The sequence below is a fragment of the Nycticebus coucang genome, chromosome 7, assembly GCF_027406575.1.
Source record: "Nycticebus coucang isolate mNycCou1 chromosome 7, mNycCou1.pri, whole genome shotgun sequence".
Taxonomy (NCBI): Eukaryota; Metazoa; Chordata; class Mammalia; order Primates; family Lorisidae; genus Nycticebus; species Nycticebus coucang.
Genome location: NC_069786.1, coordinates 3652406 through 3679577, shown reverse-complemented (window position 1 = coordinate 3679577; position 27172 = coordinate 3652406). Strand labels below are relative to the sequence as shown.

General features: G+C 40.7%; 1 protein-coding gene across 2 annotated transcripts in view; it reads right to left on the bottom strand.

Annotated features, from left to right (window-relative positions):
• The window catches only part of CSMD1 (CUB and Sushi multiple domains 1), a 1787407-nt gene that overhangs the window by 393606 nt on the left and 1366629 nt on the right, over window positions 1-27172 (bottom strand). For both annotated transcript variants that reach the window (XM_053598050.1, XM_053598051.1), the window contains exon 12: window positions 21880-21992. In XM_053598050.1, the coding sequence (XP_053454025.1) occupies window positions 21880-21992 (113 nt within the window). The remainder of the gene's footprint in view (window positions 1-21879; window positions 21993-27172) is intronic.

Here is a 27172-nt window from a genome sequence, read left to right as displayed (position 1 = left end):
TGTTCAGATATACTCCTTTCAGAGGGAAATCAGACCCCAGGTCATCTCAACTCAAACAGAGCTTCTCCAAAGCACATTATCATGAATCTGTCCAAAGTCAAGACAAAAGAAAAGATTCTGCAAGCTGCCAGAAGTAAGTGCCAATGGACCCACAGGGGCAAAACCATCAGGGTGACTGCAGACTTCTCAAACGAAACTTTTCAAGCTAGAAGACAATGGTCATCTACCTTTAATTTACTTAAAGAAGACAATTTTTAGCCTAGAATTCTATATCCTGCTAAGCTAAGTTTTAAAATTGACAGAAAAATCAAATCATTTACTGATATGCAAGCATTGAGGAAGTATGCCACAACAAGACCAGTTCTACAGGAAATACTTAGCCTATTCTATATACTGACCTTCACAATACACCACCAGCAAACACCCAGGAACTAAAGGATAAAATCTAGCTTCCACAATGATGCAAAATATAAAACCAAGCAATGGACTTTCACAAAATAAGATGACTAGAACTCCACCACACTTATAAATTATCTCAATAAATGTTAATGGCTTGAATTCCCCACTGAAAAGTCCTAGGCTGGCTGATGGGATAACAAGGACAAGCTATCCATTAGCTATCTGCAGGGAACACACCTAGGCTTGAAGGACAAATTAAAACTCAGGGTTAAGGGATAGAAGAAGACAATTTTTCAGGCAAATGTAAATCAGAAGAGTAAGTGTCTTGGCACAGTAACTGAGAGAATGCCAGGAAGGCTATGTTAACCAGTGTGATGAAAGTGTGTCAAACGGTCTGTGAAGCTAGTGAATGATGCCCCATGATCAGATCAATGTACACAGCTATGATTTAATAAAATAATAATAAAAAATAAATAAAAAATAAATGAATTTAAAGTAACTAAAGTCAAAAAAGACAAGGAAGAACACTTCATATTAGTCAAGGGAACAATACAACAAGAAGACATTTCAATTTTAAATATTTATGCATTCAACTTGAATGCTCCCAGATTCTTGAAACAGACCTTAATTAGTCTGAGCAATATGATATCCTATAACAGCATAATACCAGGGGACTTAACATTCCTCTTACAGAAATCTCCTCAGCAGATCCTCTAAACAGAAACTATACAAAGGGAGCATTTAACAAGGGAGTTAAACTCCATTTAACAAGGGAGTTAAATGTGACCCTAGAACAACTGTGCTTGATATACATACATAGAACACTTCATCCAAAGCTAAAGAATATACATTCTTCTCATAAGCCCATAGAACATTCTGCAAAATAAATCATATCCTGGGACACAGATCAAACCTCAACAGAATCAAAAGAATTGAAATTTTATTGTGTATCTTCTCAGACCACAAGGCAATAAAGGTGAAACTCAACTTCAACAAAAATTGTCATCCCTACACAAAGGCATGGAAATTAAACAACTTTTGCTGAACCACAGTTAAGTCAAGGAAGAGATAAAAAACGAAATCGTTAACTTCCTTGAACATAAAAACAATGAAGACACAAGTTAACATAAACTACCTGTGGGACACTGCAAAGCAGTTCTAAGAGGGAAATTTAATGCAGTAAATGTCTCCATCTGAAAAGCAGAAAGAGAGCACATCGATAACCTAATGAACCATCTTCAAGAAATGGAAAAGGAAGAGCAAGCCAATCCCAAACCTAGCAGGGAAAATGAATAACAAAAATTAAATCAGAAAGAAATGAAATTGAAAATGAATCAGTCATTCAGAAAATTAATAAAACAAAAAGTTGGTTCTTTGAAAACATAAATGAAATTGATAAACCATTGGCCAGATTGACCAGAAATAGAAAAGTAAAATCTTTAATCACCTCAATCAGAAATGAAAAGGGGTAAATAACAACTGATACCACAGAGATACAAGAGATTATTTCTGATTACTACCAACGTCTTTATGCCCACAAATTTCACAAGGTGGAGGAAATGGACCAATACCTGGAATCACACCATCTTCCTCAACTTAATCAGGAAGAACTACATCTCTTGAACAGACCAATATCAAGCTCTGAGAGTACAGAAAATAGGCATAGGTAGCACACTTTGTAAGATGATTGAAGCCATCTATGAGAAAACCATAGCTAATATACTGAATGGAGCAAGACTGATAACTTTTTCACTTAGAACTGGAACCAGCTAAGAATGTGCACCATCACCACTATTATTCAACATTGTGCTGGAAGTTCTAGCCAGTGCAATCAGGAAAGAAAGGATATAAAGGGAATCCAAATGGAGGTAGAGGAGGTCAAACTCTCTCTCTTTGCTGATGATATGATCCTGTACTTAGAAAGCCTCAGGAACTCAACCACAAAACTCCTGGAAATCATCAGGAAATACAGTAATGTCTCAGGGTATAACATCGATGTCCACAAATCAGTACGCTTTGTATACACCAATGACAGCCAAGTTGAGAAGTGAACCTAAGATACAATTCTGTTCACAGTAGCTTCAAAGAAAATGAAAGACTTAGGAGTATACCTAACAAAAAAAGTGAAAGATCTTTTCAAAGAGAATTATGAAATGCTAAGAAAAGAAATTGCAGAAGACACTAACAAATGGAAAAACATACCATGCTCTTGGCTTGGAAGAATCCATATTGTCAAAATGTCTATTCTACCAAAGCAATCTACATATTCAATGCAATCCCCGTTAAAATACATAGTATTTTGAATAAGTGGAAAAATATGGTACTTTGTTTTATATGGAAACCGAAAAAGCCCTGTATAGCTAAGGCTATTCTTAGTAATAAAAACAAAGCCACGGGCATCACCCCACCAGACTTCAGGCTATATTACAAGTCCACAGTAATCAAAACAGCATGGTGTTGGCACAAAAATAGAAACAAAAAATCAAGAGATGAAACCAGTCTCTACTTGCCATCTTATCTTTGATAAACCAAACAAAAGCATACAGTGGGGGAAAGAATCTCTATTCAACAAATGGTGCTGGGAGAACTGGATAACCACATGTAAAAGACTGAAACTGGACCCACACCTTTCACCCCTTACAAAAATTGACTCAAGATGGATAAGAGACTTAAATCTAAGACACAAAATGATAAAAATCTTAGAAGAAAGTGTGGGGAAAAAATCTTGATGATGTTCGACTGGGGAAAGATTTTTTTGACAAAGACTTCAATGGCCATTGCAACAACAACAAAACACCCTGAGATATAACCTAACCTCAGTGAGAATGGCCCACATTGCAAAGTCTCAAAGCTGCAGATGCTGGCGTGGATGTGGAGAGAAGGGAACGCTTTTATACTGCGAATGGGACTGCAAACTAATACAGCCTTTTTGGAAGGAAGTATGGAGAATTCTCAAACAACTCAAATTAAACTTCCCATTTGGTCCTGCAAGCCCATTACTAGGCATCTATTCAGAAGAATAAAAATCACTTTATCATAAGGACATTTGCACTAGACTGTTTTTCACAGCTCAATTTACAATCGCCAAAATGTGGAAATAACCTAAATGCCCACCATCCCAGGAATGGATTAACAAGCTGTGGTGCATGTATATCATGGAATACTACTCAGCCATGAAAAAGACAGAGACTTTATATCTTGTGTATTAACCTGGAAGGAGTTGGAACACATTCTTCTTAGGAAAGCATCCCAAGAATGGAGAATCAAGAATCCAATGTATTCAATTCTAACATGAAGGCAGTAGATGAGCTAATACAAAGGGTGGGGTAGGGGATTGAGGGATCAGGGAGAGGAGAGGAGGGTGGAGACCGGGGGGTCACACTCTATGGCACATCTCTTGGAGGCAGGATATAATTATAAGAGGGACTTTACCTAACAACTGCAATCGGTGTAACCTAAATTTTTGCACCCTTAATGAATCCTAAAAAACAAAATAAAAAAGATGATCTGTGAATTCCTTGGAAATTTCTATTTAGACAATCATGTTATTTGCAAGAAGTGTTTCACTTTTCCTCCTTTCCAATCTATTTGCCATTTATTTATTTTCTTGGCCTTTTTGAATGTGCCCAATCTTCCAGTACTGTGTTAAAGAAGAGTGGTGAGAGTAGACATCCTTGCCTTACCACGTTCTCAATCTTTAGGGGAAACATTTGGTCTTTTATCTTTAAGTTTAATGTAGAGTGAAGGAGCCTTTTGTCTTGTTATCACAAAGTAAGGAAGGTGCCTGTGCTCCTACCTGCCTGAGCTTTAGACATGACTGGGTGTTGCAAAAGAATGAATGGTGGCGCCTGTAGTCCCAGCTACTCGGGAGGCTGAGGCAAGAGAATCACGTAAGCCCAAGAGTTAGAGGTTGCTGTGAGCCGTGTGACGCCATGGCACTCTACCCGAGGGCGGTACAGTGAGACTCTGTCTCTACAAAAAAAAAAAAAAAAAAAAAAAGAATGAATGGTGGCCTGCAATAATGACACGTCCATTTGGCATGATCTGTTTTTTGAAATCATCTTTTATTTTTACTTATAAACATTAGTTGTCTATTTTTTGAGACTTGAAAAAAAAAGAAGTTAACTGATAACTCCATACTGAACCTCAGAGTCAAAGCATTCTATAATAGACATACTCTTATTTGACAATGTGAATGTTACTTTTTTCCATTATTATTATTATTATTATTATTGCTCAATATTTCATTGCAGCAATCATCTGATTTCTTTTTTGAATGTATTTATCTTCGTTCGTTCTTTACAAGGTTTTTGTTTCTAGTCCTTATCTTAAACATCATTATTGCTATTAAATTTTAAGCCTTTTTAATTTTGTGAAGGCAAGAAATGGAAACCAAATAAACGCACGTAAAAAAAATAATAATAATGACACATCCACCCAGCGCTCAGAACTGGGGACTGCAACTTCGTGTGAACATTAGCTAAAGATATTGCGATGCAGGGTCACCCTGGATCACCTTGGTGAGGCTCGAATCCAATGACAAGAGCCTTTGTAAGAGACACAGACGGGAGCAGACACAGTCTCAAAGAGGGAAGGTGAGGACAGGGTCAGGGACAGGAGCGGCACCGCCATTCCTTAAAGAGGGCAGGGAGGCCTAGGTTAAAGCATGTGCCTGAGTCTTGGTTTATATACAACAAAAACGCATAAAAGTAAAAAAAATAGCTAAACAATTAAAAATTTAATAAAAGCTTATAGAATAAGAACATAAAGACAGAAAATATTTTATACAGTTATACAATGTGTTTATGTTTTAAACTAAAGAGTCAAAAAGGCAAATTAAAAAAATTACAAGGTAAAAAATATCAGTAAACAAATGTTAACTTATTATCTAAGAAAGACATTTCTAAAATAAATTCAGCATAGCCGAAGTGTCCAAAGTTTATGAGTCTACAGTAGTGTGTAGCAATGTCAAAGGCCTTCACATTCACTCACGACTCACCCTCTCACTCAGAACAAATACAGGAACGTGAAATATATTCACGAAATATGTGAACTATAATTCACATGTATTTGAAGTATCTTTGCTACTATTTTGTTAAGGATTTTTGTGTTTGTATTCATAAGGGATGTTAACCATAGTCCTTTTGTATTTTTCTTTTTTTATGGTAAATTTTTCTTTTTTTTATTATTTTTTTATTAAATCATAGCTGTGTACATTAATATGATCGTGCATCTTACAAGGGTATATGTGAATCCTAGTAAATGTGGAATGTAAAGGTCTTAGCAAATTAACTAAGAACATGCCATAGTCCTTTTTTCTTTTTAGTCCCTCATTCTGGTTTTGACATCAGAATAACACAGCTTTCTACCCTCCTTGCCAAGTTTTCTCTCTTCTGTTTTCTGGAGGAGAGTGTGTGTGTAGGATTGCTGTCAGTTTTTCTTTAAACATGCTTTTAATAGTTTAGATTATTAAAATGGTCCTTTTTCTATAAGAATCCACATATCATTTATGTTTAAAATGATAACTGTAGTGAATACATGTTTGTGTGTGTGTGACTATTTTTAGAAGCAAAACCAGGGACTGGTACTTGCACCTGTCACGTTTTCTTCCAGTGGACACACGCTGGGTAGCAGCGCATGCTGCAGCCAAGTGCAATCTTTTGCTTTGGAAACTGTGGTAAGGCAAATGCACAAGGCTATTCATGCCAGATTACTTTTTTATAGCAAAGGACTAGAAATAACTCACCAATGGTTTGGAAGACTGATAAAGAAACTATGGTCCATCCATCTACCCACAGAGGACTGTACAGCTTAGTGAGAAACAGACAGACTACAGAATGAGCTACAGAATTCACTAAATAGAACAAAAAAAGAGCTTAAAATAGGCCGCTGTCTACTGGAGTTGGGTTTGTGTGTGTGGGGGGGAATACAAATATAAATATATATGTGTGTTTGTGTTTAACTTATTTAAATGAAGAATGAACCATAAACATCCTGGAAAGAGTTGCCTCTAAGGGAAAAAGCATAGAGTGTGGAGGCGGAGGGAATTTTTAATAATAATTTTAATCCTTATAGTGTATCAGAACGAAGTTGAAGTAAACCATGTTTTAGTCTGGGTTACATGATCTGGGTTTTCCTGGTGCATAAAGTTGTGATTTTAGTGAAGGTCTCTGGGGTAAGGGCCCTGATATGTGGTGGGTGTCTGTTAGATTCTAGAGACTGGTATGTGCTTATAATCATTTATTTAATTTTCAAAAAAACCCAGGAGGTGGATGTGAGGATGCACATTTCACAGGTAGTTCTGAGACAGGAAGCGAATTCCAAGGAGAGGAAGTAAACGCATGGCTCAAAACCGGTGGAGCCCAGGCTCCCAGGTAGTGACACACACTGTTCTTGCCCTTTACACGGGTGTGACAGACCTGAGACTAAGGGAGGTGGGTGATGAATCTGTCCGTCCAAGGGAGTCCCTGGGCAGCCGCGGTGACCTCGGCAGAAATGCGCTGCGCTGGTGAGCACGGGGCGGGGGATGCGGCCGAGTAGCAAGTGAGGGTTTCTTGTTTATCTGAATAAAATCCACAAGAATAAGAACAAAGCCAGGCAAATAGCGAGAGGATAGAACTTTGACAAAAGGCACGAAAAAGTAACACCCAATGCCATCCAAGGGATTATATCCTGGAAAGAAATAACATAACTCAAGGGAGCGTCACGCAGAGACCCATCATCCCGACTCCGGAGGGGACCGAGTCCGGGAAGCAGCGACAGGAATGGCCACTCCGAGCCCAGCTGGGAAGAGACGAGCAGAAACTAGAAATGCCCTCCCAGAGCTGGACTGGTAATTACATTTTTGACAAGAAGGTGACAGTCAGGAAAGATGACAGTAACATAGAAATGGACTAAAAACTAATTTGAAAAGTTTGTTGTAATGGAACTGGCTGCAAGACAGGAATCCCCAGTCCTAGGGAGGGAGAGGACAGCAGACACTCTCCAGGGTGTCACACTGCTACAGGACAAGGGATGCCCAGCCAGCTGGTGGGGCTGGGGGTGGGGCTGGGGTGGAACTGTGGGTGGAGCCGTGGGTGGAGCTGGGGGCGGAGCTTGGGTGGCCCTGGGGGCTGGGGCTGGGGTGGAGCTGTGGGTGGAGCCGTGGGTGGAGCTGGGGCGGAGCTTGGGTGGCCCTGGGGGCTGGGGCTGGGGTGGAGCTGTGGGTGGAGCCGTGGGTGGAGCTGGGGCAGAGCTTGGGTGGCCCTGGGGGCTGGGGATGGGGTAGAGCTGGGGGTGGAGCTGGGGGCGGAGCTGGGGGCGGAGCTTGGGTGGCCTGGGGGCTGGGGCTGGGGTGGAGCTGGGGGGCGGACCTTTTGCCTCACCTTGGCGGGGTTGGTGCGGTGGGAGCCGGCAGAGGAACCAGCGGGCTGGAGGGTAGGTGGGGGTGGGGGGAGGTGAGGGGAAGAGGGGAGGATAAGGGGTGTCTGGGGCATAAAAGGCTCCAGTAGCCAGAGGGGCCAGACAACTGCTGGGGAGACACCAGCACCTTAGGTTCCCTCACCTTGCACTTAGGGCTGAACAGGGAACCCCCCATTTCTTAGGCCTGGTCAATTTCATGTAAATTTCCCAGACCTGGGAATGAAAGGGATTGTAGCCATTCATTCACCACCCAGACATGACCCAGACACGCTGAATGTAACTACTGAGGACCAGACATGTCCCAAACATTGTCCCAGACACAACCCAGACATGTCCCAGACATGCGACTATATACACAACTAGACAACGAGCCCAGAGAGAGACAGAGAGAGAGACCCCCCAGACACACACAGAGAGAGCTTTTCTCTCCCAACTTGGGTTTCTCTGTCTGCCAGGAGCTCTGATGTTTTTGTATTCTTTTCTGTAAATAAATCCTGTCTTACCACTGATCTGTGGTCCGGGGATTCATTCCTCCAATCACCAAAACCAAGAACCTACTGAAGAGCGAAATTCCGGTATCACTAGTCCTTAGAGGAGAGACAGATTACCCAGAGACGGGAACACCAGTCACATTGCGCAGGCTACCATCAGTTAAGTGAGTGTTCCTTTCTAGATAATTCTCATTAAGGAAAGTCACAGATTCATGCAAATAGTTTGCAAAATACACATATATAATCACAGCTCCCTAACAAAGGATCCTTTCTTTCATGAAGCTGCCACATCTATTAACACCATTTATCCTGATAAAAACACAGATATTATTCTTCCTACTTCATAAATAATTAAACTGACAATCAGAGAATTAGCGATTAGCTCACAGCCATACAGGAAACTAAAAGCAAAGCCAAGGTTGCAGCTTGTAAAAGTAAACCACTGCGTCCTGCCCCCTGTACACCTGGACAGACAGCTGTGAGGAAAGCTTCGTTCTGTTCCAGCACAGAGAAAGCTGTTTGGGAACTCTAGAAAGGAAAACAAACTTGTAAAAAGTGAAAAGAAAGCAAAAAAAGGTGCCATTCTTCAAAATTATTTTACTTATACTGTACAAAAATACACATGATGAAATTATCTACACTTTGGAATTCTGATTCTATTAGACAGAAATTGGAAATATGAGTATGTACCGAGAGTGCTGAGTTATTATTTTGAATTCTAGCTGGTTTCCTTATAAGTTTTATTCTTTCTCCTCTAACTTCAAGAACATGAAAAAAGTTGGGTGCAGGGTGGCACCTGCGCTCAGTGGGTAGGGTGCCAGCCTCATATACTGAGGGTGGCAGGTTTGAACCTGACCCAGGCCAGCTAAAACAGCAATGAAAATTGCAACAAAAAATAGCCATGTGTTGTGGTGGGCGCCTGTAGTCCCAGCTACTCCGGAGGATGAGGCAAGAGAATTGCTTACACCCAAGAGTTGGAGGTTGCTGTGAGCTGTGATGCCCCTGCACTCTAGTGAGGGTGACAAAATGAGACTCTGTCTCAAAAAAGAAACCAAAAAAAAAAAAAAAAAGATTGGGTGCAGTGTCTCACACCTGTAATCCCAGTACTCTGCGAGGCTGAGGTGGGTGAATTGCCTAAGCTCAAGGGTTGGAGACCTGTAGTCCCAGCTACTTGCGAGGCTGAGGCAAGAGGATTGCTTGAGCCCAAGAGTTTGAAGTTGCTGTGAGCTGTGAAGTCATAGCACTCTACCGAGGGTGACAAAATAAAACTCTGTCTAAAAAAAAAAAAAAAAAAAGAAAGAAAAGAAAGAAAGAAAGAATGGGCTAAAAATGGCACCAATTGAGTCGGGAAAAGAAAGGAAATAATTAGCATGCTGTCTGCTTTCACATAATGACTTGTTAGCAAAGGTGTTGAAGATGTAAAGAATAAAAAAAATTGGTAAAAGTCTGCGTTTTCAGGAAGACAGAAAATTCTTAATAAAATTAAAACTCTGTAGCATCAGTTGTTGTATTTTGAGTACCTCATTACTAAAAGCATTAAGACAACATCAAAAGAGCAATAAAAATGATCAAAGAACACAGGCACTGACAAAAAAAAGATGAAAGCACCTCCAAGGTAAAGAAAACCGACAAACCAAAGTGACTGCGTCTGTCAAACACCAGTTAATGGAAAATGGCAGCACGCTTTCTTCCTCACGACACAATTTCAGTAGAATTAAATATTTTCATGGAATAAAAATGCTAATTCATTTTAGCCGTGAGGATGGATAGTTGAGTCTTGGAAAAAGAAAATGGCATGATTAAAGAAAAAGGATACAACTTACATTTTGCCTGAAGAGAAGCTATTTTAGGAGGTGTTTGGATGAAGTAAAAAACAAATTATTTAGGGTGAGATCCATATTGCAAAGGACTCAGAAATGCAGGTTAAACAGCTTTTTGGACAGTGTGGTGTGGGCAGCAACAAAGAACGATTTTTTTTTTTTTTTAAGACAAAGTCTTACTCTGTTGCCCTGATTAGAGTGCCATGGGATCAGTCTACCTCACAGCAACCTCAAACTCTTGGGCTGAATTGATCCTCCTGCCTCAGTCTCCCCAGTAGTTGGGACTACAAGTGCTGCCCGGCTAGTTTTTCTATTTTTGAGTAGAGATGGGGGTCTCACTCTTGCTCAGGCTGATGTTAGTCTCTGACTTCTAACTTCAAGGGATCCTCCCACTTTGACCTCCCAGAGTGCTGGATTACAGATGAGAGCCACTGTACACAGCCTAGGAAACCAGTGTTTATAAAGGAGGACAGGGTAAGTCAGGCGTTTCCGCTAGGGTTAGACATTGAATGTCAGATAATTTGGCTCTTTTTAAAAAGACATTGAACGTCAGATCATTTGGCTCTTTGTTGGAAAAATAGTCCAACAGCCCATGTGACTTTGGTACCTCTAATTCCGCTCAGGAATGGATGGCTATCAGAAACTGATGGTTATCAGGAATGGATGGTTATCAGGAATAGATGGTTATCAGAAATGAATAGTTATCAGGAATGGACAGTTATCAGGAGTGGATGGTTATCGGGAGTAGTTATCAGGAGTGGATGGTTATCAGGAACGGATGTTATCAGGAGTGGATGGTTATCAGGAACGGATGGTTATCAGGAGTGGAAAATTATCAGGAGTGGATGGTTATCAGGAATGGACAGGTTTTCAGGAATGGTCACATACATTCAGGGAGTGCTCTGAGGACCACTCCGAGTCACTTCTGGGTTTGAGTCAGATACCCCAATTTGTCCTCACTCTCCACCTTCCCAAACCATGAACTGTAAAAATATAATACCAGAGAGGTGAGAAGCTGTCATTTACAGTCCCACCTGAGAGTGAAGCCACAAGAAGGGGAAGGGGAGCTGAGGGAGTGAGAATCCTGATGCCATTCAGACGTCCCAGAGCTGGGCCTGGGCTCTCATCTGTAACACACAAAAGGTTTCATTACAGAGAAGGAATACAGAATAAGAAATATTTAAGGATAAAAGAGCCATTAGAATGATGCTGTTAATCTACATGAGAGGTAAAGAGAGCCCAAATTTCAGGAGAAGATGTTGAAGACAGAAAAAAATCAAGAAAAGCATATTAGTGTTTTCTGATAGGGCTCAATCTCATAAGGAGACAAGGATTGATCACAAGATCATCCTTGGATAAGAGCTGGACACACATCTTTCTAAGACTGATGGGAGTGAAAAAAAGGAAGGAAGAAGAAAGAGAGGGAGGAAGGCGAGGAAGACAAGGAGGGAGAGTTGCTTCTTGAAATAAGGAGCAACCCCCCTGCACCCCTCACCATTTAGCCCCCTGCACAGCCCCACACTCCTGCCCCACCCCTTCCCACTCCAGAGCCTTCTTTCCTGAGCCTGCAGCAATGTAACTTCAGCAGTTGTTTTTCTTGTTCTCAATGTGAAATTGCACTTTCTTTCTACTCACTCCTATTTTCTAATAGAAAGGCAGGAAAAAATGAAGTTCCGCGTGCTAGTAGGTTAGAGAAATAGATCTAAAAGAAAATGCATTTGAGTCAAGTGGTAAAGAACTGCCTGTGACAAAGGGGCGTTTTTGGCTTAGCGGAAAGTCCAGAGAGCAAAACCACAGGCCGAGGTTGGAGCAAAGAGCAGCTCACCTAGGACTTTACATCGGCAGTGCCAAATGTGGCCAATCCATCTGTAAGTCAACGAAATTTAGTCATTCTAACAACAGGTCTGCTTTGTTAAGATCGTGAAAATTTTTAAAGGAAGCAGAAATATGGAACAAAAACTAATACAGATAGTAATGAAATCAAAGAAACACAAAAGGAAAACCTTTTTTAAAAAATGTATTGGTTCAGGTTCATTGAGGGTACAAAGAATTAGGTTACACTGTTTGCATTTTTTAGGTAAAGTCCCTCTTATAATTGCGCGCCACGTCAGTAGACAGTCTAATATATACTTATATAGGAGAAAGGGGGAAATCTTTTAAGGAAATGCATAGTCTTAATCAGGGATCCAAGTGGTGTGGTGATCAGAGAAGGTTTCACTCATGACACCTGGGAAGGCCAGAAGACAGCTGCACGGATAGGAAAGTATAAAAACCATTTCCCTCAGACAGCCTGGAATGGAAACTACGCACATCTCATTGCAATGATTTCAGAAACCCTCTTGCAATTCACAAATATTATCTGCTGAGCTTTACTTCTACCCAATCCTAAGGTACATACCAGAACATGTCTCCCAACAAGGCTGTTATAGCACCAACAATGCCACACTTAACCTCTGTGTAATTTCCATGACATCATATCCCAGTTTACTTTGAGACTGAAACTTAACCTGGGAGGATAAACGTTAAGAAGAGAGAGTGTGATGTAGCTCAAGCTAACAGGCCACTAACCTTAGAATTTAAATGTCAGATTTCTACATTAGAATTTAACATTCTCCGGCACCACCTGCTCCTCCAGCTCATACTTGCTAGTATATTTAAATATTTAATAATGGCTTATCTCACATTATTAAGGGGAGGCTGTGTTTATAATTCTCTCATGAAGTGTAGCTCAGGTAAAAAAATAGAAATTTGGAGTAAATGGTGCTCTCAACTAACGTTTATTTTGAAGCCAGGTGAACGGTCAGCTTATCTTAATGCAAATTCTTCAACCCATCCAACAACTATGAGAAAGGGCTATTAGTTTAAGCTTAATGCAATCTTGGTATGTCATTTTTCTTTTATTGCATGTTTGTTTTTATTTTTTTTTTAATATGCTCATCTGTTAACCTTATTGGTCTCCTGTTAAGACAATTGAACACTGGATTTTCCACACTCACTTGAACAAAACAGCAGCAACAACACATAATCAAGTAATTCAGCCTCAAACACTTAATCCTCATGTTTTAAAACATTTGGTTGTTAAATGGTTTACCAAGATGTGGACACCAGGTACTGTGGAATAGTCTGGAGACAGAAAATTTAATAAAGTGGGTCTCGTTTCTCAAGGACTTGAAGAGATATGAAACATTATAAAAACTGTCACTCTGGCAAAATACTATCTATAAAAACTGTCACTCTGGCTAAAGGAGAGCTGAGACAGAGCTGTTGGGACATGGCTGGAGGCAGATCTCCCACCAGGATGTGAAGGAATGAGGTAGTGTTCTGGGGTCTGGAGGGAGATGAAGGAGCTTTTAGGGAGACAGAATGCGACACAGATGTGAGAAAGTGGGAGCAAGATGGGCCACCAGATGGCAAGTGTGCAGTGTGGCTGTGGCAGGTGCACCTCCAGCTGAGACAGAAACCTCCAGGTGACAAACTAAGGGAATGCCACCTGCCTGAGCCACTGTGACGGATGGACAGAAGCCACAGAAAGGAGCCGATTCTTCAGGTGAGAAAGGCCATCTGTGATGACGCACCCTGAGGCTGACAGCAGGTCAGAGGTGTGTTGTGTCCCGACGCGCTCACTGCTGATTTCTGCTCATAAAACTTCCTTGCCACAGAGCACCATCACCGCAGAAACACAAGCTCTGAATCCCAACTACCTGAATCTGCAGCTCAGAAAAATCCAGTAAAAGGAATAAGTACAAGTATGTTGGCAAATCTGTGCAGAAATGCATCCCCCTGGCACTGAAGGAAGGCAGCCTGTGATGGCAGGACACCTGCCCCGACCGGGACCGCAGGGACAGTGGACGGGAGAAGCTTTGAAAGGTGCCAGGTGCTTCAGGGACTGGGCACTAGGCAGGAAACCACAGGAATTCACACCAGAAAGTGAACACCCAAGTCGGTTTGGGTCTTTGTATCAGAGTAGCACCCACAGCCAGACAGAGTGGACTCGTTTGCTAAACTTAAATCACAGTCTTAAAAACAAAACCAAAGTAGGCCTATTGATGAGGGCCAAATGCCCCAACATAATGCTACAAAGCTCAAAATAGTCAGCAGTTGGCTGAGTCTTGAGACATCCACACACTCGCTTGTTCCGCACACATGTATAATACCCCGGCAGGCCCTCCGGCAGCCCTGGGGGCTGCACGGGTGTGGGGCATAGCAGGCTCCTGCACTCCTGAGCTTCAGTCTGCTGGGAAGAGAGAGACAACTAAAAGGCCATGGATGCCGCTCAGGCGGTGCAGGAGCGTTTAGAAAGGCAGATAATACAAAATGGGCAAGGTAGGGTTATTGGGGAAAGTAATCTTTGAGCTGGGACAGAGAAGTGGGTCAATTATCTACAAGATGTGGTCAGAGAATAGTGACCGTTGCCGGAGGAAGAATCCATGCAAAGGGAAGAGAGAGAGGAAAAGGGTGTTTGGGGACTGGGAGTTTCTGGAGCACAGAGTGTTCTATGGACACAATGAAATGAATCCAGGGTGTGGTAACCTGTTTACACAGGACTCTACGGGCCCCCAGAAGGTGCTCCATGACTTTAAACTAGAACACTCTTGATGTGCATTTCATAAAGAAATATGATTCTTCCTGGCCCAGACGGTTGTGGGGATGCCACGGAGGTTGAGGCAGCAGGGAGGACCGAGGCTGTGGCACTTCAGTGACACTGTGGGGGGCATGCTCTGCTTCAAAGGAGAGACAGTGGAAAGAAGGAACAGGTGGAAAGACATTGGCCAGATGGGGATTGGGTCGTGTTACCCAGACAAGCAGAGTGACGGGCAGGCTGAAGGAGAATCTCTGATCTGCTGAGAAGACAGGCGACCTGATGTTTCCAGGGGCAGGACAGCATGTGCTCCAGGGGACACTGGGCAGGCATGAATGGTGCAAAGGCTGGGCTGCGGGGGTCCCATGTGGCTGCTGCTCTGATGCCTGCCTCAGAACCAAGGCCCTCCTCTCCCCAGCTGCTGGGAGCCAGGCTGCCTGCCTCTGCAGAGGTCACCTCTAGTGCAGTCAAGCTCCTTCCCTGCAGTAAGGCCAGATAACAACCAGAGATGCAAAGCCTGCCCTCTAACATCAATGTGGGAAGACTGGAAAGGGCCATCCCAGGTCAGGTCCCCCCTGCAGGGTCCACGAGGGCACCTAGTTTGGTCTGAAAGTTTGTGTCCCCTTCTCTGTCATATGCTGAAACCTGGTCTCCAATTTGATGGCCTTAGGAGGTGAGTAGAGCATAAGGGCACAGCCTATGACTGAGATCAGGGTCCTTGTCAAGAGGCCCCTTCCCTCATGCCAGGACACAGTGAGAGCTTCTTGTCTGTGCAGCAGGAACAAGGCTCTCACCAGACCCCAGATCTGCTGGTGCCATGATCTCAGACTTTTCAGGTTCCAAATTTCTGATTTTTGTAAGACACCCCGGTCTGCATGTTCTGTTACAGCAGCCAGGCAGGGTAACCGTGCACCTGTCACAACTGTTCAACCTCTTTCTCAGCCCAGTGCTGCTTTCTTCGGGGCCTTATGGGGGATTCCATCTCACTACCCACTGTCTCCTCTCATTCACATGAGAGGGTCATGACAGAGGGTTATGGACAGAGACAAAGGGTCCCTTGTCATAGATGTACATTTTTAAACCCATGTTAGGTAGAAGACTGCGTCTGCTGAGAAACGGGGGAGATGTTACAGTCCCTGTGTGAGGTTCAACTGGGAATTTGCACACAATCTAAATGAAAGTTTACTTGACGCAGCACAGGGAGCTTTACTTTCTCTGCAGGGTTTTAGAAACAGCCCCACCATTCACTACCTGCCTGACTTTGAGGTGCAAGTCGGCTTGCTGCTAACACACCGGTCACAGCCTCTCTCCCTGTATGGAGCAGGGAGCTTTCATTCATTGGGAAGCCGCACATTTACCTGTGATTCCACTGGGTCCTTTCCCAGTGTCTAGGATTCTCTGTGAGCCACTGTGCACACAGAGGTGAGGAAGAGACTGTAAGAGCAACTGTACACATGGAGAAGTCTCTCAAAGACCAGAGGACACTGAGATAGTACACAAAGCGTCACCTGTCATGACATCGCCCCCTGAACCAGCTGTGCCTTCCATAGCCAGTGCCACACAGACACACGCTCCCATTATCACACAAGCAGAAACTCTGGCTGCAGACCAAGATGCCCAAACTACATCCCACTCACTATCAATCTGTTTACCCAGTGATGGAGATAACTCTGTTTTTACAGTGGAGTAGGGAGGAGAGATGTTGAACTCCAATACTTTCACTGTCAGCCCCTAATGGGTCCTGTCTTTACCACACAGCAGGGTGTCGAGGGAATGGGCTCCTTCCATTTGCCCCCTGCTAACATTTAAATAGCTATGGCAAATTACAGGAAATGTGATTTGTTTATCAGGTTTTATGTTCATCAACCTGCATGATGAACTCTAACTGAATGTTATTTTTGTGACAAAAAATGGTTCAGAGATAATTCACTTAACTATAGGCAGAAAAGCCACAAAAAATGTGCAAACACCAAGATTGTGAACTTGTCGTTGTTTGGAAAACTTACAGGTATTGGGCTCCCTTCTTGCGTACCTTCCTTCCTAAGGGCAGCGAGGAGGGTGCCTGCCTTCCACTGAGTACAGGTTTCCATATTTCTTCTCAGGTCGTCTAAGCCATCTGCTACCATATGCAACATAGATTTTACTTTAAAATATAACGTGCAGACGCTATGCCCATGTTTCTAGTACCTTCCTATCGATATTGTTCTGAGAATTGCTATTTATGTGGATTCTACTTCTATATTATAAATATGTGTATATGATTTATAAATATACAAATAAATGATTTATAAACATTTAAATTACATGAAATCATATATAGGTAGAATCCATATATAGCAAATTTATATGTGTCCTTTTAAGTCATTAAAATATATTATGCCATATAGAGTTTATTTAATGAATGCATAGTGTTATCCCATGTGGATTTACTGTGATTTCTTTACATCACACATTATCATTTGTATTTTGAATAGATCATTTTCAATGAAATATTTTCATTAGTAGAAAGGTTTTAAATAAAGCTCACATCTCTTCCTTCGCTTTCTGACACCTAGCAAAATCTCCGCAAAGAGCTTTGTTTTTTAACTTTGCATAATTCTTTCTAAGGATTTTCTTAAAGGAAATTATCCATCAGTATCTTCTCTCTTTCTCTCTCTGGGTCTGTCTGTACACACACATATATACCCATATATACGACAGATAAAGCAGTAGGCTAATACGTAGGTCCATCTCACACATCACATCATCTGTAGAAAACTTAGTAGGACATGTATTCAGATCCACGCAAGTTTCACAAGATCATTTATTTCTATACATTTATTTTAGGTTTTTGCTGCTGGGGAATGGTGCAAGGCTCCCTCTTGCCTTTTCCTGTCTGAGTCCTGCCCTGCGCCTCTTTCACCGGCGGAGGCCACAGAAGGGTCAGGGGCCCCAAGGTCCTGCAGTCCCCGCATCCACCACTCCAACATCACTGTGTGTGCTCGGCCAGCGCTGGCAGGGGAAGGTCCTCCAGGGGCTCCCAAAATGACTGGGTTAAATTACTGTTACTTTGTTAGGACAGAGTCTCTGAAATAAATTCCAGGTGATGTTGGGATAAGCTGTGACATTTCCTACAGAGCAGAAACCAACCATGGAGGCAAGTACAAGGCTCGAGGCATTGAAAATTTCTAAAAAGACGTGCAAGGCCATGGGGGCAGATACTGCCTTCGAGCGCCTTCACTTGCTGGGTTAGGAGGTGGAGAAGGGTCACAACTGATACCCTCTGTTGGTTTCCATGGCTCACCATGAGCACTGTTGTTTATAGAATGAAAAAAAAAACAAATTCTTTGTAGAAATTTCAAAGCTAGACTGGAAAACACATCTGCAAATGGCAGCTACCATTTCTTGAATTCTTACTCTGTGTGTTATGGGTGTCTGCATTTTACCTTGTTGGATTCTACAGTGAAATTATGAAGAAGGCATAATTACTATGGCCATATTTTTTATTTTTTTAATTATTTTTTATTTCAAATTGATATGAGGGTACTGTTTTTAGGTTACACGGTTCTCACTTCCAGGGTAAAGTTCCATTTGTAGAGGAGCCCCTTACCTAGGGGGCGTTTTATACGCCCTCCCAATGTGCACATTAGGTGAGGTCCCGCCTCCTGCCCTCCCTCCTTCTGCCAATCATCCTCCCCATCCCCCCACACCCTCCTGCCTCCATCTACCCCTGTACTAGACTATATTAGTGTTTTGTTGTTCTTATGAACATATAATTGTTTATATATTAATTTCACATTAGTATGGAGTGCATTGCATATTTATTACTTCATTGTTGTGATACTTTACTAACAAGAATGTATTTCAACTCCATCCAGGTAAATGTAAAAGATAAAAAGTCTCCATCTCTTTTAATGGTTGAGTAATATTCCATGGTATACATATATGGCAGTTTTTTGATCCATTTATGGGTTGATGTGCACTTAGGTTGCTTCCACGACTTGGCAATTATGAGTTGAGCCACGACTAACATTCTGGTGCAAAAGTCTGTGGTAAAATGATTTTTGTTCTTCTGGGTAGATACCTAGTAATGGGATTGCAGGGTCAAATGGAAGGTCTACTTTTATTAATTTTTTTTATTAATATTAAATCATAGCTGTGTACATTAATGCAATCATGGAGCACCATACATTGGTTTTATAAACAGTTTGACACATTTTCATCACACTGGTTAACATAGCATTCCTGGCATTTTCTTAGTTATTGTGTTAAGACAATTATATTCTACATTTACTAAGTTTCACATGTACCCTTGAAGATGAACCACAGGTGTAATCCCACCAACCACCCTCCCTCTGCCCATCCTCCCCCCTCCCTCACCTCTCTCTCTCCCTCCCCATATTCTTAGGTTATAACTGGGTTATAGCTTTCATATGAAAGCCAAAAATTAGTTTCATAGAAGGAACCTTCGGGAGATCTACTTTTAGATCTTTTGGGATTGTCTACATTTCTCTCCAAAACAGCTGTGTTAGTTTGCATCTACAAAGAACTCAAATTAAACAATAAGAAAAGTGAAAACAACTTCCTCTATAGGTGAGCAAGAGATTTGAACAGAAATTTCAGTGTATGGTGCCCCATGATCTCATTAATGTACACAGCTATGATTTAATAATAATAATAAAAGAAATTTCTCTGAGGATGACAGACGAATGGCCAAGAAACACATGAGAAAATGCTCATCATCTTGAATCATCAGAGAAATGCAAATCAAAACCACTCTAAGATATCACCTAACCCCAGCAAGATTAGCCCAGATCACAAAGTCACAAAACACCAGATGCTGGCGTGGACATGGAGAGGGCAACACTTCTACACTCCTGGTGGGATTGCAAACTAATAGGGCAACGTTTTTTAAATGAGGAATCTAATGCATGAAGATTTTAAATAACTTCCTGTAAGTTGCATAGCTAAATAGTGGCTGAGCTCACAACAGGGGTAGCCTGGCTTCAGAGCCCAGATGTTAGTTAAAAATTATGCAATACCCACACCTATAACATTAAACTATATGCAAACATAAACTTCGGATATTTTCTAGTAGCATAATGCACAAATAACTATGTTTGACATCATATAACATGCAATTATTTATATACTTGTTGGTCACTTTCACAAGTGATTTGCATTTTGTTTCTGATTATTACCTTACTACAGCATGCTAGAAATACCAATTTCTAGATTGTCTTCTTTTGATGTATTCTCTCAGTTTTTGTAGTCATCAAAAGTTACATTTGTTATCTTGTTTAATTATATTTTTAACTTTGCAATATTCTTCTGTCAAAAGATAAAACATGGCCTCAAATTGGCAATCTCTCAGGGGCCGATTGCCATTGGCACTTTCCTGACATCTCAAGATGTGGCTGTTAATCGTCTACTGAGATCATTAGAGGAGTACTAATTAGAGTTAAATGTAATTATAATTGATGTGGTATGTTCATTTACACTGAAATATGACGCATGGAAGAATATTTACATATTAACTGCAATTACTTGTATCTCTTAATGGAAGAGGATTCACACTTTGGGAAGGAGGCTAGACTTTCTCTCCTGACTGAAAACCTCAGGATGTGCATTTTAATATGGCTGGAATTAATTTATTGCCATTCACCCTGTTGGGAAGTGTTTGATATTGCACTGAAGCTTTTCAATGCTACCAAAGGCAGGAGCAAATGTAGGCCATGTGGAAAATATTATACCCCGACCATGCTTTCTTGAATAACTAAACAGTCATGTAGAAGTTCAATGAAAGGTCAGGTCGAAAAATCTAAATGCCAGGAAGTGCAGCAATTATCTCTGCCTTCTAGTCCTAATCTTTGAATGGAAGGTAAATATAATTTTTTGTAGCATTTCTTACCAAAAGAGTCATCAAGTTCCCCCATAAAATGTCTGCTAAGGGGAAATCTACTTTATGCTTTACAGATAAGGGCACTCACAGATGGGTCCTCCCACTCCAGGACTTTGTGACACTGGGACCACTTAAACTCAGAGAGAGCGAAGCCATCACAAAAATGTCCTCACTCACATGAGCTCAGGACAGGATCATCCCCCTGTTTGTCATTTCAGGGATTGGTGGATGTTTTTTTATTATCTGCTTCACTGGCTTCATGTACAATAACTTCTTATAACAGATTTTTTTAGCTCCTAAAACTACAACTACAATGTAAACTTAGAAAATAAGAGCATACTATTTCTTCACTCAAATTTGCAAAGCAAAATTAAATACAATCAATTCCAGCTCTCCAGATTAATATTCTCATTTTCACCTACACACACATAGATCTATCATGCTATTTTAAGGAACTCAATATTTAATGGAGGAACCAGTAAGGTATCTTTTAAAACTGTTTGAAAGAAAAATTCAAAAGAAAACGCATGTAGGTGTATAATCAGAAATACTAAAACTGATTTGCAAGGAGATTCAAGAGTAGTCAATATTCACAGAGCAATAATCAATCAATTGTATCTCTTGCTGTATAGTTACATATCGCACCATCCAAAGGAAGGCAGCTCTGTGATGGGGATTCACAACATGCTCAGATTGTCCAGTCTGGAATCATGTACTTTCATCACAAATTCTCTCTTTCAAAACACATATTGTAGATGATCATTTATAAAGAGAATTTAGAAAAGAAGAGCAAGGGGGTCCATTGGCATTTCAATGGTCAGAAGGCATTTGCCTTGTTTTTCATTTTCTATAACTTGCAGAATTTCCAATATTGGTGTTTAGCATGCAAAAGTTTACGAATGCAAGTCTTTTCAGCCTCATTATATTGGTTTTTTTTTTCCCATGTGCTTACATTTTGAAATTTTCCATAATAAAAAATATAGGCTTTAAAAAATACCAATCAATATGATTTGATCGGAACATCTTCGAGGACGCAGGCTTCTCAGCTCGCCTCCCATACGTAGCCCTGCTCTTCATCTGGGCATAATAAGAGCCTGTGTCACACAGAGTCAAGCTTTCAAAAGTAAAAAAAAATGTTCACTCTCAAAGAGAAGTACAAGTCGCCTTTACGAAAGTAGCAAACAGTTAGCACCCATTTATGAGCCTTGTTCTGTCTTGATGTCCCTTTAATCTGACACATACAGAGAGGGCCCTGTGCCCTGTGCCGGGATTCCGGCTTCCGTCCTGTGAGGTGTGTTCTGGTCATACCTTGGTAAACCGCTTTAAATCCGGGTGAGCCGATGCTGTCATCCGACTGTAGGTGTAACCACATCTGGTTGCTCATGCTGACAATGAGGTCGGGAACACTGGATCCTGTGAGTCTGCACGGAAGAGAAAAGCCAAAACTTTGTGGGCAACAAATGGATTGACTTTTGCCTCCAAGGAGTGTCTCTCCATGTGAAAACTCAAACCACAGAGATATATACTGGATAGACCTGGAAAGACCATCTTTCAAAGAATCTGTAACCACATGTAACTTATTTTAATATTTAAACATCAACGTCATTGGCATTTTATAGAAATTCTATTTTATGATTGAAATTTTTCCTCTTATATTTTAAAAATCAAATCAGGTCAATCAGCCTCTGAATTCAGAGGCTTCTCTATGTGCGGGTGGAAAAAAAAACAGGGCAGTTCATCCTATGGGACTGGGATTACATATCACTACACCGACAAATTGTACTGGTACATTCACAAAATTTTTGGATTGCCTGGTCTAGAATTATGTACAGTTATCACAAAATCTCTTTTAAAAACACTGTATTGTATGTAATCCTGCATTAAAAGGATGTGGAAGGGTGGCACAGCATGTGAGGCTGAATGGGTTTGGAAGCATTTATTGAACTCTCTGCCGTACGTTAATGTCCAGGTCACATCCAGTGGAAGTTCCAGTGAAGCATTTATTGTGTATTAACAAAACAGTCACATAGGGGCTGCTGTCAACCAGAGAAAGGAAACACGAAATCCACTGACTGAACACAGCATGCTGACAGAAAGTCAAGTTAAAATAATAAAAAAAAAAAGTGTAAGAAAAAAAATCAATTCAACCAAAACAAATGTCCCTAATCAAATAGGAAGTTTTGCTTTCACCAAAGTAGTTTCGGGCATACGAAGCCATGATTTTCCCCATCAGTCATATCGTCTGTCTATCAAGCCGGCATCCTCACCTTGGGGAGCACGGCACACCTGATTCTTTGAAGGAAGATGAACAGCTGTCATTATTTGTGCAATGTTATGCTCCAAGTGAAAAGGGGAAAGTATTTCAGTGAGTGATGTGCAGTCACTAAATATGTATTTCTTTCTGAACATTTGTCTTTGTTGGCAAGACTGTTCTATTTTATTGGCTTGTTTTGTTGCTTGTTTGAGGAGCACTTTTTCTTTCTCTCCTGTTCATGCCCTTGATTGAAGTACAACAAACCAGAAAGTGCTCAGACTGTGAATGTCGGGTTCTGTGGTGTCACAGTGAACCATCTCACAGATCCACGCAGAAATTATCAGTGCTCAGACACCCTCCTGGTCCTCCCACTTTCCCCAAACATAGATTAGTCCCATTTTTTTTTTCCTAAAGCTTTCTATAAATTAAGCCATAATGAGTTATACCTGTTTTTTTAAAGCTTTCTCTGAATGAAATTATATTATGTCAAGATCTTGTTCTACATGATGCTATTGAAATGTATTCATGTAGTCGGTCATTGTATTTCACTTACTTTTACATCAATATAGACATCATATTGTGTATAAACATTCATAGCGGTTGCTATTTTTCTGTTCCTGAAATGTTCCTTGAGATAACTGTAGAAATGCTCATAATAATATGAAATACTATGAAGAGATCACACACATTCTTTACCCAGTTTCCCCCAATGGTTAGCATTTTGCAAAACTGATATGTACTGATATGTACAGGCAAAACTCTGATAGTGATACTCCGCCTTGTTCAAATTTTTGCTGTACTATCTGAACTCTGAGTGTGCGTTCACACGTATGGGTAACTCCATCCTATTTTTCAGATCCTGAATCTATTGCAGTGGTCAACACAGACTAGTTTCACCTCTTGGGACTCTGTGACATTGCACTTTTAAAACCACTTGACCCCTCTGTCCCCACGTCCCACCTCTGCCATGCCTAGCCACTGGCAACCACTCAGATGTCTCCATTCCAAATGTCTCACTTAAAAATAGCACGTAAATGAAATTGTAGTGTATTCAACCATTTGGGATTGACTCTCTTCATGTGGGTTAATTCCCTTGACACCTGCCCCAGTTGTTGTTTACACCAATAATAGCCTTTTCCTTTTTATTGCTGCGCAGTCGTCATGATGTGGCTATATCCCAGTTTGCTTAACCATTCACCTGCTCAGGGGCATTTAGACTGATCCCAGTTCTGGCAGATAACACACAATGCTGTCGTGAGCATGTCTGTGCAGGTTATTATGCAAACATAAATTTTCATTTCTCTAGGATGAATGCCCAAGATTGCAATTGCTGAGTCATATAATCACATTTTTTTTTTTTAAACTGCCAAATTGTTAAATTGTTCTCCAGACTGGTGGTACCACTTTACATTCCCACCAACAATGTGTGTACCTGCATGGACACTGGGCGATGTTGGCACTTGTTTTGCTGTTTCAGTGTGTGTGTCGTGATATGCCGTGGTGCTGTGATGAGAATTCAGGGGACTGCTAAGGACACTGAACATCTCGTCACGCTCCCTTGCCAACCGTTCATCCTCCTCAGTGATGTAAATGTCTAATTGGATTGGTGTTTATTTCTTTCCCTTTCTGTTCATTTATTTATTTCTTCCTATTTTTTAAAAATATTAAGTGCTCTTTTATGTAGTACAGTGTAGATCCTAGTCCTTGGTCAGATAAATGGTTTGAAAATACTTTCTGAGGGTCTGTGGCTTGTGCCTTCATTTATATGTTATTTCACAAAGCAAAAGATTTTAATTTTGTTTTCGTTTATTTGTTTTGTTTTGTTTGAGACAGAGTCTCACTTTGTTATACTTGGTAGAGAGCTGTGGCATCACAGCTCACAGTAACCTTCAACGCTTGGGCTCAAGTGATGCTCTGGCCTCAGCCTCCCCAGTACCTGGGACTACACCCGGCTAGTTTTTCTATTTTTAGTTGATACAAGGTCTCACTCTTGTTCAGGCAGGTCTCAGACTCCTGAGCTTAAGTAATCCACCCACCTCGGCCTCCCAGAGTGCTAGGGTTATAGGCATGAGCCACTGCACTTGGCCTAAAAGCTTTTAATTTGGAGAAAGTCTGATTTATCAATTTTACCCTCTTTATGGATTGTGATCTTGTTGTCAAGATTAAGAGCAATTTGCTAAGTTGAAATCCCCAAAATTTTTGTGTATGTCTTTGTTTCTAAGCAATTTTATAGGTTTGCATATAAGATTTAAGTGCACGATTCATTTTGCCTCAATTTCTATAAAAGCTGTGAGGCTTCAGTAGAGACTTTTTACTACTTGACGAGGTTTTCTTTCCTCTATTTCCCATTTGTTTAGATGGTTAATTTCTTTCATTATTATTTTGTAATTTTCATGATGTGCAACTTTTAATTGTATACCAAAGTATTTAACTTTCTTTGTAGAAATCATAAACATTTGTGGTGTTTTTTCTGCATGTCTATTATTATAAATACATGTGGTGTGATTTACTTTGTCATTGGGTTTGTCAGTTTCATTAGTTTTCAAAGGATCAAATTTTGTCTTAAGCTTCTCTGTTTTTTTTCTATGTCTTTTATTAGACTTTTACCTTAATTATTTCATCCTTTTTAATGGCACAGAGGTAATTTGCTCTTGCTTTTTTAACTCTATAAAATGGTAGCTTAAATCACTGATCTAAATCTTTCTCACCTTCCTATGTCTACACCAAAGGCCATAGATTTTCATCTAAGGACATCTTTATATTATTTTCATTAACATTCAGTTCTAAACATTTTCTAATTTCAAGTATAATTTATTTCTCAATGAACAAACACAGTATTTTCCATTTAAAAATTATTTCTGGCTATTTCTACTTTATTCAGAGAAAGTCCTCAGTATAATTTCAATCTTTTAATATTTATTGAAATGAGCATCAATACCTTGAAGAGGATCTATTTTGATAAATATTCCACATGCACTTATAGATAATTAAATTCTTTCATGTTGGTTGCAGGATTTTCTACATTTCTAGTTTGTAGTCCAGATGTTCAAAGCTACTTCTCTACAGATTTTTTTTGGTGAGTCAGTTTTCATCAGGTACGTTAAAGTTCCTATTTATGATTGCAAATGTTTCTAGTCTACCTTGTAGTCAATTGTTGTGTTATGCGTTTTGGACTATATGATTTTTAAAAGCTTACAATCCGGGATTGCTCTTCTATGAGATGGCCCTTGCTTATTACTGTCTAGTAACATATTTGCATTACTCTCTGCTTTGACCTGTGGCACTAAAGCTGTGCGTTTCCCTCTTCTGAGCACTTACAAGGAACAATCCTTTCTAGCCTTTTACTTCCAACTACTCTCTCCATGACTATTTCATGTTTGTCCTTTGTAAACACAATATAGTTATTTTATCCAATCAGTTTTACCTTTTAGGATGTTATTGCAGATAAAATAAAGATTGTTAATGGGATTACACCTGCGGTGCATCTTACAAGGGTATATGTGAATCCTAGTAAATGTGGAATGTAAAGGTCTTAGGAAAATAACTAAGAAAATGCTACAAAAGCTATGTTAACTAATGTGATGAAAATGTGTCAAACGATCTATGAACCAAGTGTATGGTGCCCCACGATCGTACTAATGTACAAAGCTATGGTTTAATAAAAATAAATAAATATAAAAAAAAAATAAAGGGGGAAGAAAAAGAACCACAAAAAAATAAATAAATAAAATAAAGATTGTTTTTTTGATTAATCAATTACTTTTTTTTTTGCAGTTCCTGGCCAGGGCTGGTTTTGAACCCGCAACCTCTGGCATATGGGGCCAGGGCCCTACTCCTATGAGCCGCAGGCACCGCCCTAGTCAATTACTTTTTAATTTTGTCTCTGTCCCCTTCCTTGTTTCACTTTTCCAGCACTTCTAGGATGTCATGCCATAAGCCTTCTGTCAAACTTATATTTGTCCTTTTCAAAATAATGTTTCTTTGTTGAAGTGGCTTTAAAGGTTTTTTCTTGTCTAGGTTTTCAGACGATTTATGACAATATGCCAGGATGAAAGTTTTCTTGCACTAACTTCTAACTGCTCAGTAGAATTTCTTCTTTTTTTCTTTTTTTTTTTGTAGAGACAGAGTCTCACTTTATGGCCCTCGGTAGAGTGCCGTGGCCTCACACAGCTCACAGCAACCTCCAACTCCTGGGCTTAAGCGATTCTCTTGCCTCAGCCTCCCGAGTAGCTGGGACTACAGGCGGCCGCCACAACGCCCGGCTATTTTTTGGTTGCAGTTTGGCTGGGGCCGGGTTTGAACCCGCAACCCTCAGTATATGGGGCCGGCGCCTTACCGACTGAGCCA